This window comes from Hoplias malabaricus, chromosome 4, assembly GCF_029633855.1.
Source record: "Hoplias malabaricus isolate fHopMal1 chromosome 4, fHopMal1.hap1, whole genome shotgun sequence".
Taxonomy (NCBI): Eukaryota; Metazoa; Chordata; class Actinopteri; order Characiformes; family Erythrinidae; genus Hoplias; species Hoplias malabaricus.
The window spans coordinates 35,781,027-35,802,959 of NC_089803.1; the positions used below are offsets into that span (position 1 = coordinate 35,781,027).

Consider the following 21,933-nt stretch of genomic DNA (forward strand, 5'->3'; position numbering starts at 1 on the left):
AGATAAACATTTGACAGTTAAGAACCAGTACAAAACAATAGCAGCCTTAAGTATGACTAATGCATCAGCATCAGCAAAATAATAAATAAATAAATGCAACATCCCGCTTGGTAAGTAATGGAAATTAATGTGATTAATGTGACTCTTTACAACAGTTCCCTATGAGAGTGTCGCCGCTCTGTTGTTTCTACCACTCTGGCCTGAACATGAGCGAAAACGATGGTGGGAGGAGATGGTTATGGTTCAATTCAATGAGAGAGGGCAAGGGAGGAGATGGATCATATCCAGCTCCACCCTATGGAGTTCTGGTTCCGCCTGGCATCTCAGTTAGGCAGAGATTGTGTATCATCAGAAGAAGATGAAGAGAAACTATCCTTCAGGAAATGAAAAGAGGAAAAAATACTCCAAGAGACTGAGCTGCAGGTAGAGCAGTGAGATAAACTTGTGATTATTCTTCTTGAGGTTGGTCTGTTAATAAATAATAGTCCACAAACTTAGCCGCAGGAACAGAGGCGACGTGCACTATGCAGCTGCTCTCCACGACCTTAAAAGCCTTGTAGTGCCACAGTGTCATGAACCAAACTTTGAAGCTGAAAAGTGAATATATAATGTTTTTATACAGTCTAGTACTCATTTAAACTTTCCCAAAAACTAAACTTATTATTTCATACCACCTTAAAAAATTACGTAGTTATTTTCAAGTGCTAAGTTGAGTTCTTTGAAGTTTCAGTTCCACCTTAATTGCTGCCGCTACATTCACACAATCACACTAACACTGTCATATTTGAACTTTTTGTTAAACACAAACAGTGGAGCAGTTACAGGTGCCTGGACAAAACTACTGCATCATTTAAGATGACACAATGCTGCAAGCTGGAGAATAAACAGCTACATTTGCTTGTTATTTACATATTGTTTTTTGAATAAATATGAATTGTTTACACATAATTTTGTTCTGTATATGGTTGGTTATTTATTCTTAAGCCAAAAAAGGAGGGATAGTACTAGTTTAGAGTCAGGTGAAACTATCAAAAATGGTCACATTGTTGCTCAGAGTTGGGCCATAGGGCCCCAGTAAAATCTGGACCGTCCCTGTGTGCAGATGGCTCCTCTTTTGCTCTGGGTCAGACTGAGGGAAGAACATATAGGGTTGGATAGCACCTCTGTTTTCTGTCATTTTCACATGTGGTAAACTCTCAGTGTGAACATGGGATTGGTGGGATGTGACCAACAACAGCTTATTTGCATAAAAGAGCCCTTAAACGACTCATTCTGAAAGGGACTGAAACTGTCAAGAATATAACTGGTGATATCTCTTTATGGGACAGTGATTTTGTGCAAAGAATGTCATGAACATGTTTTAGCCCATAGACTGATTCTAACTTGTTTAAAAATAGGTATAATATGTCCATTTTAAGGTAAGTCTTTTCAGTCTAATTATGACAGTTGTCTATTATCACCAAAATTTTAATTTGCTAAATAGCTTCATAGCTGCTCGCTGTATAAATTAAACATGTTTAAACCCTAAAGGCTTTATTCATGGATTGTATTGCTCACCTCCTTGTCCTTCAACTGCGCAGCAGTGTCGCATTCACACAGCTCCAGGATCCTGGAAAAGATTATTTGATTTACCAATGAGTTCTTTCTGAGAAGTATAGAAGCAGATTGCTGCCACTTGCCAAATATATCTATTCTCATACCCTTAACTGCACAGCATATTCACTAGTGTGAAATCGACACTGTTAGTGTAATAATTTAACACTCTCAGTGTTAACACTAATAGAGTTGATTTAACACTAGTGAATTTGCTGTATGTACTTATTTTTTTTACACTTAGGAGGTACTTTTGTGTCTATGCAAAATGTTTGTAAGAACCACAGTGAGTTCAAAATAGTAGCTGCATTCCTTATTTATAAAACAATGACAGTAATAATACCTTGACCTGTCATACATTTAATTCAATGTTGTAATCTATGATTATGATTAGAAGATTATGCCTTATGTGTAAAATGCTTGTAAGATACCCAGTAATAACCACATATTTCTAGTATCATACCAAGTACTTACTCTGTACTTTTCCAGTAATTAGCTGGCTGTAATTTGGAGGGTTACCTACTTTGTCATAGGCCTGAAATCTTCCCTAGTCCACAAATAGAAAATATGGGACAACTGATCATAACACAACATAATCATACACAAGATGTAAAAAAAGATGTAAAATATACTATGCCAATCCACTAGAGCTTCACATTAGGCCCACCACACTCTCTTCCTACCGGCAGCCACAAATATCCTGTTGAATCCTACACCACAATGCTAAGGTTGCTGTGGCCATTTATGATCCAATCAGCAACCGGCTATCCATAACAACTAAGGTTACTCATTGAGCCCAGCCCATGAGTACCCAAAACAGCCATGGTATCACTAGCCCTTCACAGGGGTCATCAGGCAGGCACCTCCTCTCATTGGTGTTTCGATTAATTAAGCCCACAACCATACACAACACATCCATAAAGCTCAAAAGTGAAGTCTGGCTTCCCAGACCCACCCCCCTCCAAGCCAACTTTACAGTTCTACCTTACCCTTTACCATGAACAACTGTAAATCCACACTGGCCTCCCTGGTGACTAAGGCTGTACCTAGTCCCAATGGCACCATTAATGCATTCTCAGTGCCATCAGTTCCATGTGAATTTCACATGCTACATCACCAACAATCCCAATAGCACCTCTACAGATATGTCTGTATATATCTGCTTTCACAAATTTGTTTATAGGTACACATGTACAATTGAGCACGAAATGCATTGCTCTTTGTGTGTAATTCATCACAGGCCTGTGGATCATGTGATTTAAATTTGAGACCCCTTCAACCAATAGAAAATAGAGGGAAATCTGACATATATGTTCTCACAAATGTGTTAAAATGTTCACATGTCTAAATCAACATGACATGTATTTTTCCTTAGGTGTACTTTATCACAGGTTATAAAGGTTTAACGTGTTTAAATGCCATACAACCAAGACCTTCATTTTGAAAAGACGTTACGGCGCTAGAGAGAGAGAGAGAGACGTGTGCACGGGTGAATACATGTGTAACAACAGAGGCGTTATAACAGTATTAAATAAATAGTCCATAAATGACTTTGGTAAATGATAGGGTTAGTAAGTCTCAATATAGAAGCGGCGCAGGCGCATAAGCCCTGTTGAAGCCTTTCCAGTTGAAGCCGTTTTTTTTCAGCTTTTCTTCAGTGGAGCAACGGACACTCTGTATATACGACAATAACTTCTTTAAATATCATTTGATTATAATAAAACAACTTACAAATGTTTAATGAATTTGTGTGTTATATATGAGCTGTAATCATAACCTGTGTTGATTTGTCAGTTATCAAAGTTAGCGTTAGCCAATAATGTAGCGATACCTCAGAAATCACGGAAAATTATGCTAAGTGCTCTAAGCCAGGATGCAGTCTATGCACGTAATTTCTGAAAATAAACTGTGTAAAATGTACTGTGTAGTGTATGTATTCTTAGCTTTTTAATAATTTTTGCGCTGTTGCGGCCCGTTCCTGTCAGGGCCGCAGCAAAACAACTCCCTGCAGGCGGGACTATGACTCCATTGGCTGCCGCAGTAAATGATAGACAGCTAACCCTGGCTGCTGATTGGCTAAATAAAAGTGATGACCAATGAGAAGCGCTTATTCTGTTTCGGAGCCGTGGGGTATCCGCCCCTCCCTCCGGCTGAGGGTGAGCATCTGTCTGAAAGAAATCACCCGTTTTAACAATCCAATCTCAACATTACGAAACATATCAGTCCAATAAGCAACACGGTTTTAGTCCAAATACGGGATGATTTTAGCGTATTTTATTTGACAACCCTAGTCTGCAGCGAAATTAGGGAAGTTCCGCTGGATTTTAACGTTAAATTTAGGGCACCTTCAAGTGTTCCCCAGTGATCCCCCTCCTCACTGTGATATGAAGCTGAATTCAGCAGTTTGAGGGCTTTTTGTTCGAACTTCCACATTAAATGTTGCGCAAATGCGTCTCCGTTTAAGTTACCCCCCTCCCCCCACGTCCTAAAACAACAGTGCCACCTGCTGGCCACATTTGTGGATCAGGATGCATTTGTGTTTGGAGCGGGTGAAATGCGAAAGGAAAGTCTCAAAATCCAAAAACCCGAGAGGAAATGAACAAATGCACGTCACGGAAAACTCGTGAGTGACTTAATCCACAAACGCAGATTCTACATTTTACAAATAAAATTTAAATTCGAGACTTTGACTTAACAAATATTTGCAATGTAAATTTAAACAAATGTATTTATTTTTGCATAAAATGATGATATGAAATTTGATGAAAGATGAAATATCTATGAAAAGCATGTATTTATGAATGTAACTGTATTTGTACATATTGCAGACAGTGAGACACAGACTGGGATGTATTCATTTGTGAACAGTGAAACATATTTGTGACTTGTGTTTAATTTGTGGATTAACATTTACGCATTTGTAAAGTATTTTGAGACTAATCTCTCTCCATAGATATCACACAGAATATCACACTTACTGGAATAATGTTATTTGGTTTTATTCTAATGTTGGGCGTAATTTGTGTGTTGTTTGTTTGTTTTTAGCAAATCTCTCCTTGTGGCAATCTACATTATTTGAGGTTATCATCCAATACCTAGTTTTATAAATAATGATTTTAAATAATGTGTGCTGTTGATTTAACAAATTCAAGAATCTGAACAAAACATTGTTTTTCAAACTCACTCACACCTAGTACTTTATAGAATTAATATCTTATATTTCTTATTTGTATTATATTATTACATTTTTGTGTTTACTGAGACTGATAACTTTATACAAGCACCACATTTACTGAGAAGGCATTAGCTTAAATATATATAAATTATCTTAGGTGCCTAAGACTTCTGCACAGTTCTGTATATATTAAAACAAGTCCTCCATAACATTACACCATAGTGCCATCATGTTCCTATGCCATTTTTTCTGTGGATCACGAATACTTTTAAGAAGTATTTACATTAAAAGCAGAAAAGTATTTACTGTAAACAGCTATTTGGCTTTTACAGTCTTAAAGAACTGAAAATATTTCTTAGCACAGAGTGAACGAGTGAAAATGGTTTTAATTGATATATTTATTTGTAGCTCCTCATTAAAGATAAGCCATAACCATTCTTTACATATTATATACATATAGACTGGTCAAAGTTTTAGTCATTGTTGCCAAACATGTTTCATCACAATGCAAATAAGAAGATTAGAGTATATACACACAGAGGTGGGTAATGTATAAACTGAAGGAAATGTCTCACCTTGTGAAATAATTATACTAAAAATAGTAAGATCTTTCCCAAAAATAATTTGAGTTGAAGTACAAAACAAACCTTGCAGTTCTAAAAATGAATTAAGTACTCAGTAACTTCCGAAGCTGTAGTGGACATTCTTAGTATCAGTATTCTTAGTGTCCTATTCCGTAGAATAGGAACTGACCTTTATTAGGCTCCATTATTTTCTTTTTGGCACATTTAGGAGCCTGAAATGAAATATGTTTGAGCAATCATACACTGATACAGACACTGTCACCAACAGAAATGTACATTAAAAAACAAAAACAAGAAACAGTCCCTAAAATTAAATAACTAAACTGGAACTAAAATGTAGATTAATGCAGACTTTCTTTACAGGCATACTTTTGAAGAAGGTATGGAATATACCAAAGATATTTCAAATCAATCAAAAGCCTAGTATAAGTATATGTACATATACTTCTACACACTTCTGTACACACAGAATACTGAAAAAGGAAAAGCTAATTAGCTAAATTACTGTATTATTCAATACAACAAGTTTTATATCATTTTAGATAGGGAATCTAAAACTACTGTACAGAGTACAGATATCCTTTAATACAAATACCTTTTACCAAAAGTCAACTTTATTCATGTACCTTTAAAGCAGTACATCTTAGCTGAACATGCAAAGAAAATATGTCACTTTAAAAACACTGACCATGGTTATGCAATTACCTTTGCTTTACTCTTTTAATGTGTATTGCACTGTATATTTGTTTTAAATTCAGTTTTACTTGGAAAGGCTAGGTTGAAAAATTTCACACAGAAATATCTGTAGGTTGTGTCCATGAACTACCGTGCTTTAACTACATGTTCTATTTAACCTTTTCTTTGTTATTGGACCTCCAGTATTTTTGTTTTACGTTAACTTAAATGCAGGTACTCCTTAAAATGCCTTGGACTGCCCTTACTTCTATGCTTTACTTACTGTTATGAAGTTGGCCATTACATTTTTCTGGTGGTTCAAAATATCATATGCCATATCTTATAATATACTTTGAAGCGTTTCTTGGTTTGTTTCATGCCCTTTGAAAACAAATTCAAAGACAGCTGCAATCAAAAATATAACAGCAAGTGTGTATCTGTATGGTCCAAGGTGTCTCTCGCATGTAGTTGTTGTGCCATTTCGTAGTTTGAACCACAAATTAAGCCCACACCCTTAAAAATAAAGTTGCTACAAAAGGTTCTTAGAGTGATGCCATAAAGAACCATTTTTGCTGATATGTTTAAATTGATAAAGAACCTTAAGACAGAGTGATGGATTTTAAACCTTTAAAAGGTTCTTCACACACGCATTCCTTAAACAAAAATAGTTCTTTACGGAGCCAAAAATGAATCTTCTTGGGCATTTCTCAAATGATCCTCTGCAGCGCCTTTATTTTTGAGAGTGCATGCTTGAACTCTGTGTCTAAAATGACAATCTCAGTATGAAAATATATTATGAATTTCTCTAATCCACTGATGTTTTGGGCTAATTAGTGTTTGTAGGTGTTTTAGAACGGTCTCAGGGGTAAGTCAGATTGGGTGAAGATTCTTGAACAGATGAAATGTAATGACTTAGAACATGGTGTAAGTGTTGGGAGCCGGTGTGCGATGTGTCTTTTATGTGAATATCTGTGAGTAGTGTGTGTATGTGTATGAGTGTCTGGGTCTAGTGTCTTGTGTCTTGTGTGGGGGAGTGTCAAAGATATGTGTGAGAGTGTGTGTATGTGGAATATAAGTGTGTTTTTGAATGTCAATTTTGTGTAATTTTTTTCTGCATATACCTGTTCCTTAATGGTCATTTTCTATCACTACCCTGACACTGGGTGATGGTGTACTGGTGCTGGTACAAGTGGATCAGGCACATTGATGTATGTGATGTGTGTTTGAGAGTCTGTGTTCGTGTGGTGTTTTACATTCTGTTTGTGATGTGTCTGAGAGTGTCAACACATTCCAATACAGTACATACATATTTTATGCAGTTCCTGCATTCTGCAGTGTTTTCTACCACAAAGACTGTGTACTTCTTGTGGCTTGAAATATGAAACAATGTCACATCTCCATGTGAAAGCTAAAATACAAATTGCTTCCTTAGAAAGCAGATCACAGCAATCACTTCGGCAGAGAGAGCCTGTATATATCCCTCCACACACTGAATATCTGTTCAACATAATACTGAAATGTTTACAAAGAGAATTATAAAAATGTTAAGACACTGGGTATATTAGTCCAGTGGTAAATGTACACACACATTCTTATCTCAGCCCATTCCTCACTCTTCTCTGCCCCTCTACATCTGACAGGCCTATTAAACATTATAAATATTTAGAGTTTGGGTTATTAGCTAGGTTTATACAGCAAATTGATTTAAAAAATAATTGCGAATTTTATTAGAGAACTAATGCAAATAGGGATTAAAAGGGAATTTTTGGCTGCCTGGACTAGGGCAAAACAGAAACAGGGCCAGTGTTGTTGATAATTAAAAAATATACCTACAGAGGGCGACAGAGTCTTTTCTAGGACTTAAAGGAAGCTGAAAAATGGCCTCCATTGCGTGTTTGGTGCTATTTGGCTGCTGTTAGCAGTGTGAGGTATCAGTGTAAGGTTTCAAAGTTCCACCTTTACAGAGACTTAAAGTGGTACATCATGGCCTATGGCATTATAGGATTCAGCAGTTCGATTCCTTCTCATTGACTGGAAAGTATCCTTCCTTGGTAGGGGTTCCTCTCTGACGAAGACTGTGCCCATCTGCTGAAAAGATAGCCTGCATCTTCTCCTGTTCCTGTCTGGTTTTTGGCAGGTCAGGGGAGGGAATGGACAGCTCACGGAATCGCTAATAAGACAGAAAAAGATATGAAGAAATTTGTGAATGCTCATTAGAATTATTAGAAGATCGATAGTCTACATGTTGCCTTTGTAATCAGAGGGTATCACCTCTTTGAGTGTTCCTTTGGTAGTGCCCATCTTATAGATGATCCACAGAGGAATACAGACCATGGAGGATAGAGCCAGTAGCCATCCGAGAGCATAGCCCCACCAAGGGTACACATATACATTGTTGTACTTAAGTGGAGTGTACTTGATCAGAGAGAAGGCAAAGGTGCCCTACAAGATGAAGATATTAGTGGGGAAAAAAATACAATGAGGCTAGAATTAAAGTGGCAAATATGAGGCTGCCCCATAACTGTGGTTATTAACACCACACAATAAAAAGTACATTTATTTAAATCATTTGCATGAACATATTTTTTACTGAGGGAATAATGCTAAATTGCAACATACAAAACAGGTGGCTGGGGTCAGGAACAACCAGCAGTACTTAATATAGGGTCCTGGTCGATAGCCAATCATGTCTTCAATGTTGTCATAAAAACGGTCAGCACCTGAGAAGCAAAAGAAGCAGTCATTTTCTGGCTAAACCTTGAGCTAGTAAGAAATGCATGTATGTGTTGTATGTAAATAAAATTAATAGAAGAATTTGTGTAAACTGTTTAATCATAATTCAACATGTTTTTGCACGAAGTGTAGAGTGTGTAGCTCTAGAACAAGTAGGAGATTTATTGTTTGGACATTGAAAACAGTTACTTGTTTTGACACTGGTTATTTTTTGCTGAATAATGAAGTATGAAATACATTAAACAAAACATATTGTGACTGAAGGACAGTAGCATCTGTGTCCATGTTCTCACCATAAATCCAGGCAATGCAAATAGTTTCAAATATGGCAACAAATAGGAGGCACATCCCACTCGCTGCATAGTAGTCAAAAAGTTGAAAGACGTACATTCCACCCTGAGAGGCAAAGAGAGAACTATTATGGATGACGACAATTAAAAGTATGTGGGTTTCCTCAATGCTCTTTTCTGGACTTTGGATTTTCCCTATAAACCAGATCTACCCTAAGTGTGACCTGAGTGCCAAATCTCTCCTGCGACCACATTCCATTTGGCCAAAAACTTACTCTAATCCCAACCCCTCACTCAATGAAAGTACTGACGTATAGTCACTGTCATATCAAAACCCTCATCTTGATATTATTTTATTTTTTATACATAATTTGAACAGGGTGGCACAACAGGTAAAGTCGCTGTCGCAACAGATCCAGAGTCCTGGGGTTGTGGGTTCGAGCCCTGCTCCTGGTGACTGTCTGAGAGGAGTCTAGTGTGTTCTCCCCATGTCTGGGTGGGTTTCCTTCAAAAGAAGCTGTCATTTAGTCAGCCCTACCTGTGTTAGCATGATCAGGCCCAAGAGAAATGAAACAATGGCCACTACAAGGATGAAGAGTTCTCTGCGGTTTTTGCGGCGGAACGTTGATGGGTACATGTCAACCACTGCGGTCACCAAGCTCTCCACACAGACAAACTAAATGATGGGAAAGTAAACGGGACAAAAAAAGCAAAGCTGATTCAGGCTAGTGGCTAATTCTCTCATATCTAATATCAGTTATCTCTGCAGTGGCTTATCATCACCATTAACGGTTTCACAACAGTTTCGTCATGGCAACACTTATAACCTCCAAAACAGTTGGATCTAAAGTGTGTAAGACTATAAATAAAAAGTTTTGGATTTTTTTTCTTTAGGACAGTCTATGATTAGCTAAATATAACTGATATATATATACATCTCAGTTACATCTCACATGTGTGCCTCTTACCTGACTGTCCAGGCCAAGTAGCACAATCATAATAAAGAAGAAACAAGCCCAGAGAGGAGAGAAGGGCATCATGGACACAGCACGTGGATAAGCAATAAAGGCCAGTCCAGGACCTGGAACATAGATTATCAGTTTCTACATCTCTCTTTTCTTGTACTGCCCTGCTGCTCTCATTGATTTTATACTTTGAGAGCAGAACAACTTTGGACTACCACAGCTTACAGACTAACTAGTTACATTTACTCAAGTGCATGTATTTAAGTAAAGTTATGATATATTGGTACTTTCCTCAGGATAGTAACACTTTCATTTCTACTCAAGTATATTAGTAATTCAAAAATAATTTACATTGCATTTGCATTTCCATATTAATTTACATTTATTTTGATCTAGTTTCATCATGCATTACTGGTGTGCTAAATTTGACTTGTAACTTGTATTTTTGACTAAAGATTCAAAAAGAAGAACAGTGTCATAAAAGCCTGTTTATTCAGTTTAGCTTTAGTAACTAAGTAAAAAGTAAAGTACTTTTTTTGGGGGGTAGTCCTTTTATTTGAGTTATTATTTTACCCAATTAACAGTACATTTATTTGATTATGAGTTTAGGAATGACATAGTGTATTATATTATAATGTATAATTTCTCATAAAAATAAAATATTCACCATTTACTATGTGTAATGCTAACAGGAGAAACTATGCATATTTGTGAAATTAATTTAAATTAAATAAAATTAACACTTAATTTGGTGTTACCATTTATTACTTTGCATGTCATTAGTGAAATAGCTGCCTTCAGCCTTTCTGGGCATATGCAAACTTGCAAAAGACATACTTAATCTCCCAACAGAAATTGCACCTACCTGATTCTGCCACTTCTGAAATAGGTACATTCTGCTCATAAGACATGAAGCCAAGGATGGAGAAAATAGCAAATCCAGCTACAAAACTTGTGCCACTATTTAGGAAGCACAAAGCCAAGCAATCTCTGTGGATCAGAAAGAGTCAACAAAAATATGACCTACAAGACCTACAAGGCTTCCTTTTGTCAGTTTAAATCATGCTCTAAAAACATACCATTAATCAGTCACTGTAACATTGAGTCTTACAAAAGGGGTCTTACTTGTAACAGTCGTTGCTGTATTTGTTGTAGCTGCCCAGGGCTGTGAGGCAGCCCAGACATATAGCATAGGAGAAGAAGATTTGGGTCCCTGCATCCATCCACACCTGGAAAAGCGTGGGGCATGGGTCATTTAAATTGGTTTGATTTCTAAGGAAAATAGTATATTAAGCTTGAGGGTTTAATGACAGTTTTGATTATGCAATGTCAGCCCCAGCAAACAGGTGCTATAATCTCACAACAGTTTTGAGCGCAGTGCTCCAGGCAGCCAGATATATGATGAAAGGGAAAAAGCGATGATTTTGCAATTTAAGGAACTGTTCTCTAACCCTGACCATAACGAAACAGAATTCTCCCACACTAACTAAATATATGAATGACAGTATTTTTTCTACTAGGTTTCCATTGGTTTTCCATCAGTAGAGTGACACGGGCTGTGGGGCAATCACAAGACCACCAGTTCTATGCAAAATGCAATATTTTATTATTTATTAGTCCCCTTAGAATTTATATTGACAAATGCCAGGTCATTTCTTAGATCTTTTATAGAAAATGAAAGATTCTATTTTTACGAATTTTCTCTGAAACAAGCTCTTTTTTAATTAATTGACTCCTAAACTGCCCAGTAACACCAGGAGTAATCACATGACTGTATCAAGAAATCTGTCCAATCAGGCATCACTCTACTACAGAATGACAGTGACACAGCTAATATTCCAGTGCTTTGATAACAGTGAAAAACAAAATTGACATTATTCACTTATAGAAATGTTTGAGAAAATGTGTTCTATTTTCCGAATATTAATTGGTACAGGAAGTTTACATCGTAGTGGTATAGAACCTCCTATGATATAGAACTATAGTATCATGTAGTATAAAACATTCGGTGGTATAGAAACTATATTTCATGGGGTATAACACATCCTGTGGTATAGAACTTTTCTACTTAAACCTTAAGTATGTCCTTCAGATTCATTTAATTTTCAAAAATGTTTCTTTAAAGAACTAGAAAATTAAAAGTTGGTGTCGCTTGCTCAAAATAAAACTGTTTACGGTACCTTTAAGACTGCACCACATATAAAGTATTGCTCTGCTAAACCTGCTAAACAGATTTCATTTGGTGTTTCAAGAGAGTATAGGTAAATTCTAAATTCCTATGCCTTTTGACCCTATTGAACTTTTCACTGTTTTTCTACCTAGGGGGGGGGGGTGGCTTTTTCTGTAACAGATGGAGAAACTTGAGCAAAGTTCAAAATGCACAGCCGGACCATAACAAGACATGAAACAACCCGTGATTTCATGCTGGGTGTTCAGTTCTAGGACATACCAAACACCTGGGTGAACCCTGTGTAGAAGGGGAAAGAACCCTCCTGTGTAGCAGTGGAAAAAAGTACTTTCACCCCAGAGGAACTCAACCTCAAGCTAAAGTGCAGTCAGAGACTTCAAATAACAGGACACAACACTGGAAACAAGGAGTTCTTAGTGCCATTAGTGCCTTAGTTTTGTTCTACAGTTTCATACAGAAACTGTTGTATGAACTTTTTGTCTAATGTATAAAAGTTCACAGACTTTTTCTGCTTAGCAGCTCAAATACAAACAAGCAACTTCTTTCTAATGCACACTGGGCTAAACATCATGCTGAGTTGAGTGTAATACCTGTGGGTCTGCCAGGCGTCCCAGATCAGGATAGAGATAGAACTGAATTCCTCGAGAAGCCCCTGGCAGAGTGATTCCTCTGATAAGCAAAATCAGCAGCATCACATAAGGGAAGGTTGCCGTGAAATATACAACCTGGTAAGAAGCATGAGATGAAATAAAATATTAAATGCTACTGAAATGGTCATCCTTGTTTTACATTGTGATACAGCATTATTACTTGTGGCCCTATAGTGGATATTTGTCATTTTTAATCCAGTAACATGTTTTTCAGCTCTGTAATCAGATGAACCCGGGCAGTGTTGAATTTGTGTGAAATTATGAGATTCTCTGGTGAGCTGTTAGGGGGCAATAGGACAAAAACTTGTTCAGTGAAAAATGTTTGTGCGATGAAAGAATGGATAACACAACAGCAGCTTTCTTGATATTAAAGAAATATACTTCAAACTATGAAAATAATTTAAACATATTAAACTCTTTACTTGATACAGTTCACTTTAGTTTTTGTACATCATTCACATTTCCATCAAAAAATGAATTCTATTAACATTAACTTGAGGACCCTCAGACCAGAAACAAAGCATTAATAGCTTCTGGAGTCCTGTAAAAAGGGTTTAAAAATCTAAGAAGCTCAAATTACATGAAACATTCTAAAGTCTATACTTGAAAAAAATGCAACTTTCCCTATTTTCCATTTGGTATTCTTCCTTCCATCTTGATCTCACCTTGCCAGTGGACTTGACACCCTTCCAGATGCAGAAGTAGCAGATGATCCAGGCCACAAGCAAACAGAGGACCATGTCCCAGTGCAGCTCCCCAATCTCATCAATCCCAGAAGAAATCCGCAGAACCCTTCTCCTGAACACACACAACAGAAAAGAAAGCAAGGGACTTACATGAGTGTTGAGAAATTTCTGTGCAAATTTAAGAGATTTAAGTGATTTCTCACTTTTGTCTGTAAAAGAATTTTGTTGCAGGTTGCACTGTTTTAGAATTCCCTATATCTGAAACCCATTTAGCTATATATTTTTTTAGGCAAACCTGATAGTTTGCACAAAGCTAACTAGATCACATATGTATTAGTGGTTAAATACATTAGCCTTTACCAACATCCACTCCCACAGTCCTCCCACATTCACTGAAGACCAGGTCAGCAGAGAGTCGAGGAGAATCTGTCCCAGGAAGGGAGCAGGCCCAGTCAAACTGTGCCCTAGAAATTTCAAGGCATACACAGACCATCCATCCCGTCTTCAATCTGAGCCTGCATCTCGGGAAGGTTCTGGTCACTTGCAAGTCATCCTGCATCATTCCAGTTCCCAAAAGGCCCACCCAAAAGAGCTGAATGACTACAGGCCGGTCACATTTGCATCCCATGTGATGAAGACCATGGAGTGACTGCTGCTGAACCTCCTCAGACCCCAAGTCTGCCATGCTGAGGACCTACTGCAGTTTGCGTACCAAGAGAAGGTGTGAGTGGAGGATGACCTCATCTATCTTCTGCACAGGGCTCAATCATCTGGACAAGAGGAGAGGCACTCTGAGGTTAAAGAAACTCCTGCAGATGTTCTACAAGTCTGTGATATTCAGTGTCCTGTTCTGTGCAGTAGTATCTTGGGGAAGTAGCATTAAGAAGAGTGATGCCAGGTGACTCGACAGACGGGTGAGGAAAGCTGGTTCTGTGCTGGAAACAGAGTCCCTAACATCAGGGGCAGAGAGAAGGGCCCTCAGTAAACTGCTGACCCTCATGGACAATATTGACCACCCTCTGCACAGTGTCATCATCAGAGGAGGCAGAGGTGCTCATTCAGCGGTACACTGCTGTCCCAGTCTTACTCCACGGACAGATTCAGGAAGTCTTTTGTCCCTCAGGCCATTTGACTGTTCAAGTCATCTCAGCACAGCAAATAATAATCCTGTGACTCTGCTGTACTCTGGACAATTGAATACACAAATCCCTATATTTGTTATGTCTATAAGTATATGCCTATATTTATATTTATATATTTGCACATATTGTACTGCTGACATTACAACTGCACTACTGTACTGTACTGTACTGTATTTTACACTGTTTACCTTGGTTAATGCACTACCTCCATTACACTGTAAATATTTTTATTATATTTTACTATATTTATTTCTATTTTCTATATCTATTTTATTTTATAACATACTTCAACATGCTATTTTGTATTTTTTTTTTATCCCTCTGGGATGAATAAAGAATCTATCAAGTGCTAAACAACTGAGACAGAATTTGGCCACCAAACATGTTTTGGCTAATTGAAATTTATGTTATGGGATAACTGTAAGTGTCATCAACTGCATTAATGCTCTACTGCAAAATATATGCTAAAACAAAACAAAACAAAACCGTATAAAAGACATATTTAAACAAGGGATTAACTGTAAAATGTACAATAAATATGAGAAGCTTTCAGCATTTCTATGGTTACATGGGAGACAATTTATATGCAGGAACCTTCCTTGTAAATTGCTCGCTCGCTCACTCATTCATATATACCATATAAAAGCAATGATTCACATATGTGGCACTTATAATACTTACTCCCAAAATTCAATGACTGGGGAAGTGGCGTTCTCAAAATGACTTTGGTCCACAGATTCATTCCTTCGCTGGAATTCCATGCAAGAGTCTAAACAACATGATTTAACATTATTAACAATAAATCTATCTTGGAAGCTATGGTATTGTCTTGTTTTGAATGGTCAGTTGTAGACTTGCTGAATAAGCAAAAGAATATATCCAATAACAAAATGGTAACTAAATGATGATAAATCAACACACCAGTGTTCCAAGTGTTGTTGCAGGAGGCCCATGGCAGGTTGGAGGAGAACGAGAAGGCGAGGTAAAAGATTCCCCATGCCAGAACTATAATGTAGTAGATATTCAGCAAGGCCACTATGACCTGAGTGGCATATCCAACACCTGCTCATAAAAACTTGGTTTAGAAATATGAAAGAGTAATGAGAAGCTTAGAAGGTTTTGTGTTGCTTTTCCAACCTTCAAACAGTGGGCTGATTTTCCTCCAGCAGGTGATCCCCCCCTCACTGGTGTACTGACCCAATGACGTCTCCAGGAAGAACACAGGAATTCCACAGGTGGCCAGAAAGATCAAGTAAGGGATGAAGAAGGCACCTGTGTAGAGGGACAGAAGAAGAAAATGGCTGAAATTAGCAAAACTGAAACAAATGTGTAAACATCAGTGTTTCAAATATCTTGCCTTCTGAGGGTACACTGGACCACTGTAATCTTGTTTCACTGTGTCTAAGCACTTAAAGACATACCTATATTAATTCAGTAAACTACTTTAAGGCACACAGATTCTGGACACACACCTTCACTTGAGGTCAATATTCTCAGTGACAAGTGTTGGCTAAAGAGTAAAAAGCCCCCGGCACTGGGCTGTGGAGCAGTGGAACTGAATTCTCTGGATTGATGGAGCACCATCCAAAGAATTTGGTGTGAGTTTGAGTGGTCATTGTGATTCAAAACCAACCACTCAACACAAGTTCCTGACCTGACTAACGAGCTCATGACTGAATTCCATCAAATTCTCATAGAAATGTTTCAACATCAAGTCTAAAGCTTTTCCACAAAAATGGGTGCTGTTGTTGCATCAGAGGGGGAACAACCTTCCTATTATTACCCACACATTTACTGAGCAAGCATCCACAAACCGCTTAGTGGTATAATTTGTCATATTGGTGTATGCTTTTTTGGTGAGTTGGGTTGTTATTTTGAGCTGATTCTTTTGTGAATTCCCAACATGCTTGTCTTCCAAATCCAGATACCACAGACACATCAAAGAACATCTGTGACCCAGTGAGGCAGCTATGTTCCAAACACCCCAGCGAGCAGGTCAAGAGGTCAGCTTCACAGCCACCTGGTAAAAGCAGAAAATAAAAACTGGGCCCGACTTCCCAGTCAGGTTACAAATTCTCTAATGGCTGTGTGGGATGATCAACCTAAAAGAGAGAAATTTCTGTGTGTAAGAAATTCCAGCTAAAACTCTAAACATAAGAATTAATCAAACTAATTTTTGTAATTTTAATATATCTGGACCTAAATGGTTTAAAGCTTAGTTGGGCCATTTATCTGACATAGAAACTTAAGTTACGAGGGCCACCATTTTTTTTAAATATTCTCACAAACTCTGAATACCATGGCTAATGTTAAGGTTTTACATACTGTACATCAGTAAATGTACTTAAATAGCAATGTTGATGCTGTTTGTAATGAAGCATGTGCTAGTGATACCCACTATATCACTACTCAACTAAAAACTACTCAACTCATGCCAAAAATATTAGCTTTTGCTCCATTGATTAATTCACCTATTAAAAGCTCCTTAGCTTAATAAATGACCCAGTGCAAAATGCTTGTCTGGTAAAAAAAAAAAATTCGAATTTACATGGTTTTATTTAAATGTACACATTTAACATTGTTTATATAGACAGATATTATAAACAGTATGACTATTCTTCTTCTTATTATTATTATTATTATTCTCTGTATCCCAATATCTATCTATTGCTAAACAGAAAATAAGAAAATCAAGCCAAGCCAGTCTGTTCTACAGTCTGCCTTTTGTTTTTGTTTTTTTACCTCCTCCGTTTTTATAACACAGATAAGGAAAGCGCCACACATTGCCCAGTCCAATGATTTCTCCAGCTACAGACAGCACAAACTCCAGCTTGTTACTCCACTGGCCTCTGTCCTTCATCTTCTCCTCGGTGCTGGGCACAATGTCCAGTGAGCGATTCAGACCATTAGAAGGCTCCATTTTACACATGATGTCTTTTTCTCCTGAGAGAGTACAAGAAAAAATTGAATGAAAAAACCGTAAAAGGCAGAATACTTTCAAAGCGTCCTGTGTAAATTGAATGCAATAGAAAATAATCCCTTGTTTCATGACAGGATTCAGCATGTTCAGAGGCGATGCATCTATGCAGACTTTGTATGACAAAGGTCATGTTTGCAAAACTAAAAATAGCCTTATACAACTGGAATACCATAAAATAAAGCTCAATTGTTGTTTTTTCCCCCTCAAACGTCCTGTCCACCAGAAGTGGATTTTCTGAAAAGAATGGATTTCATCTTTCCTCTTCGTAAAAAAAAATTAAATAAAAACCTGAGTACAGCTCATCTGAGCTTTGTTTATCTTCTGATATCTAGAACTGTTGCCCTGCTAGAATCAATGCAGGTTGTCTTGACAGTATGCACGTTTGTTCACTATGGCTCTCTCACATGTGTGAGACAGTACAATGAGCAACCATAACCACCTTACACACTCCAGCATATTTTTCCTTAGTTATTGCACAGCATTAAATCAACAAATTTAGTGTTAAATTAACACTGTGAAAGGTAAACCAGTTGGTGAAACATGATTATACAATAAAATACAGTACTATAGAGCATGAACATGTTTCTAAAATTCTGCTATTCTTATACTAGGATTTGTAGTGTAACTGCCTAATCCACAAAGAGTAGTGGTTATCCCTGGTATTTTTAAAAAATTCTTATTTCCATATTCACGTTGCATTTGCAAACACAGGCGTTTTCTCTTATTGTCTTTTACGAGAATGTGTTTCAGTCTTGGACTCTGCCCTGTCCTGAGGGTCTTCCCGAGGTACATGTGAGTGGTTCTGCCTCATCTGATATCTCAAGGTCTGAAGGTGCCTCCATATCTTGACAACTGGTTGACAAGCACCTCCTTGAAGACCCAGCCATACTAATACAAGACTCACGTCTCATGTGGCCTTTGCTTTCTCAGGGCCATGTTCATATGTGATCAGTTCAGTTCCCAGGACAGGAAGGAAAAAAATTCATCCACAACTGAAGTGCCCTTGAGCAAAGCATCTAACCTCCAAACTACTCCCCAGGTGCCAAGGTGATTGGCAGCCCCCTGCTATGGCTCTGCATGTGTGTGTGTGTTCACTACCACAGATGGGTTAAATGCAGAAAAGCAATTTTCCTAAGTCAATTAATAAACACAATTATTCTTCTTGTGTTCTTCCTTACATGTCACCACAGGCTGGGCTCTGAGCTTTGTAGTTTTTTTAAAGCATGCTGAAGTTGGCCCCTCTATGTTATGTTAGTGCCCCACCATGAAACCTTTCCCTCTGTCTGGGTTGTCTGTAAGGAACATACAAGCCCCTGGAACATTTGGAGCTCAAGTGGATCAACTTGAAATATACCTTTCTGTTCATAGTCTGCACAGTCACAGTGAAGCGGAGGAGCCCTGGGTTTGGACTCCGGTGTCATGCTGAGATGGAAAACAGCTTTTGTGCCTGGGATTTCTGTCTTTGAGAATTGAACAATTATGTATTGGCTCTGGACTTTAAAACCACCACTGTACCCTTAAAGGTTCATTTACAGAGTTTATACCTTTAGTGACCAACAGTGTACATGTATCATACCATTTTTTCGGAGAGTGTAGAGGAACATCCACTTCTGTAGCACTGCCCTGGCAGTGATCCAATATTCACATAACCACAGTTATACACATAGTTACATTACAAAATTATTAATCAGATTGCCACTGATACAGTCACGCTAATTTCAAGTGTTAGGGATTTGGAGTGTTATGTTAGTGCCAAGGAATAGTAGCTTAACGTATCTACCTACATTTCAAAGAAAAGAAAATCTTGGATACATTTCTGTTGAACATTTCCAAACTGTTGTCTTAACAATGACATGAATATTTCTTCTATGTTTGCAGAGTTTAAATACATCAAGTACGCTTAATCTATCTATTATCCTTTTCATTCACAAAAACCATGAAGCACATTAACTGTGTTCGTGGTTTTCTTTTATTTATTGTGCAATTTTATACTACTTTAAAAATATCCTAAGTGCTCAAGCCCTATTTATCCAAAAAAAGCACTGGCGTTCCAGCTTCAACGACTCTTATACACACATTGTGGCCTACATCATTCAGTTGTGCTGCAAACACACAAGACATAGTGCTGCATTACAACAGCACTGTGGGCTGTGCCTCTGCCCTGTTAGTGGCACGATTCAAAAAGAGCTCTCTCTGTGCCACAAACAGAACTCTCTCTGACTGTGTTCACTCCTGTCAGCTCACATTAACAGCTATTTCCAGGGCACTCCAGCACCCCAGCCCTGTTATAATGTGACTAATTCCAATTTAACTGCTTTTGCAGCTTAGTTAACCTATGCAGAAAATAGGACACTAGGAATGTATAGTTCAAACTTTGCTATTTGCATCCTACACAACAGCAATATCCTTTTCCACAGTGTGTGGTCTTCAAGCACCAGACGTCCTCAGCTGAGGGATTTAGAGAAAGAATATGTTCAAGCCCTCCATCTCTTTGCTCAGGGGGGATAGGGACAACTTTTTCTCGACATACTTGGGGTTTCAAACAACAAATAACGAAGGCATCCTGCTGTGCCAAAAGCCTTGAGAATTCTCTCTCTTGCTCTCTTTCTCTCTCTCTCTCTCTCTCTCTCTCTCTCAGAGGAGAATGTGGGGACAAGCAGCACCAACTCAGCCTCTGTCCCTCCATCCGCTGCCGGGCCTTTACTGAAAAGCCTGGTGCGGGGAGTAAAAATAGACTCTTGCTTTAACAAGGAACTTGTGGGAATGAAGGGTTGGCAGCAATGAGCAGAAAAAAGCTCTGTGGCTTGGAGGCCTTTGTGTTTGAGGAGAAAACTTGGTGCCAGGAAGTTTGATCACAGTTTACCTTGGTTTTCACAGGCTTAGGGAGCTGACAAAGTGGCCTGATTACCAAGCACCACAGAAATAAGAGGTTCAAGATGTGCTCGTCGTTCACTAGGTGTGACTTAGTATTCCACTCAGAAATCAACAGGGAATTAATCCTGGTCAGGTGACACAGTAGCAGTCAATGACATTTCAAGGGTTTGTGCTCACTGCTATCTGGTCATAAAATCAATATTTACAGGCCAGCACCATTGGGAACAGGCAAGAGTATTACGTCCTAAATGATCACATAGGTCATCTGGAAAAAAAAAGGGAGTCCCCCAGTCTTTCCCATAAAAGTAGTTTTAAATACCACAGATATATTGAGGTCAGTAATGTCAAATAATTGTTTAAAATTCCATAATTCTTAACCCATTAATTCTTTTATTAACCCATTAATTCTCATTGACTCATTAAACGAGTTATTAATGTGTAGGCAGGGGTGGGTAGATCCTAAATGTATATAATTCTTTGATTATTTTCTCAAGTCAAAAAAATAAATAAATAAAACACACACAAGACTATCTACATCTAGTTTTGGTCATTGTGATATTAGTGAAAGTTTAAAGTTTTTTGTGGCTCTTTTCTTGTATCTAATGGGGACTGCACTGGAAAAGTACCACATGAAGAATGTTACACTGGTGAAATTCCTTGAAGCACATTGTGACAGGTTCATACTTGTGCCTTTCTCATCTGTAGTTCAGGTGAGACTTTGTAACTTTCCGAAAAGTTCAATAAAACCACTGCCCAATCTCAAATGTAGTGTATGTTTTTACCATGCCGAACAAACTAACTGACCTTTACAGCTGGAGCATGTGCCGCAATGCTTTGACCGACAGTCTACAAATGTGTATTCAGTGCTGACTGCACTTTGACCCTTGCAGGAAAAATCAAACTGCATGTCTGCATGCAATATATATATAGTGCAGCTTTTAAACTACAGAGTAATTAACTCATCCTTCACTCACAGGATGAGCATAGATACAAAACTATAACTGACCTTCACATAAATCAGTATAACACAAACTGTGAATGGAAAATTAAATGTTAAATTGTTAAATTCAATACATATAACACATAAAACGAAGAATATATACATGCTGATTAGTAATGTGTTCCAGAAACTTGAAACCATATTATAAAATTAACAAGACTAAATAACATTAGACTCTAACACAACACAACATTATTAGTTCCCAAGCTTATAGTTTCCACGAGAATAAAAACAAGCATTTGCTTCTGTGTGCACTCACCTGTCATTTGGATTGTGGATTGCAGTCGTGCAGAGAAGCGGCCAATAATTTTGGAGGTTCGACTATATAATGTGATTGAAGGCACAGGAGGGATCCTGCTAAGGCTCACCCCTCAGCCTTCAATGAAGCTTTACCAGCT

General features: G+C 37.9%; 2 protein-coding genes across 2 annotated transcripts in view; both read right to left on the reverse strand.

Moving 5' to 3' along the window:
• The window catches only part of mon2 (MON2 homolog, regulator of endosome-to-Golgi trafficking), a 46,276-nt gene extending 42,728 nt beyond the window's left edge, over positions 1 to 3,548 (reverse strand). Inside the window, exon 1 of the mRNA XM_066667201.1 lies at positions 1,558 to 3,548. Within this exon, the coding sequence (XP_066523298.1) occupies positions 1,558 to 1,698 (141 nt within the window). The 5' untranslated portion in view covers positions 1,699 to 3,548. The remainder of the gene's footprint in view (positions 1 to 1,557) is intronic.
• Positions 3,549 to 5,156: 1,608 nt separating this feature from the next.
• slc6a13 (solute carrier family 6 member 13) lies at positions 5,157 to 21,933 on the reverse strand. The gene is made up of 15 exons (XM_066666859.1): positions 21,795 to 21,933; positions 17,424 to 17,624; positions 15,819 to 15,953; positions 15,603 to 15,743; positions 15,363 to 15,450; positions 13,519 to 13,651; positions 12,794 to 12,928; positions 11,141 to 11,244; positions 10,881 to 11,005; positions 10,019 to 10,131; positions 9,589 to 9,726; positions 9,054 to 9,156; positions 8,647 to 8,747; positions 8,299 to 8,469; positions 5,157 to 8,197 (listed from the first exon to the last, which is right to left on the reverse strand). The coding sequence occupies exons 1-15, from the start codon at positions 21,799 to 21,801 to the stop codon at positions 8,033 to 8,035; spliced, it is 1,860 nt and encodes a 619-aa protein (XP_066522956.1). The 5' UTR covers positions 21,802 to 21,933; the 3' UTR covers positions 5,157 to 8,032.

Coding starts and splice junctions, on each gene's coding strand:
- slc6a13 (XM_066666859.1), bottom strand. Junction 15,954..17,423: donor GTGTTATAAAAACGGAGGAG/GTAAAAAAACAA, acceptor CCCTCTACACAG/GTGCCTTCTTCATCCCTTAC. Junction 15,451..15,602: donor CAACAACACTTGGAACACTG/GTGTGTTGATTT, acceptor CATGTTGTTTAG/ACTCTTGCATGGAATTCCAG.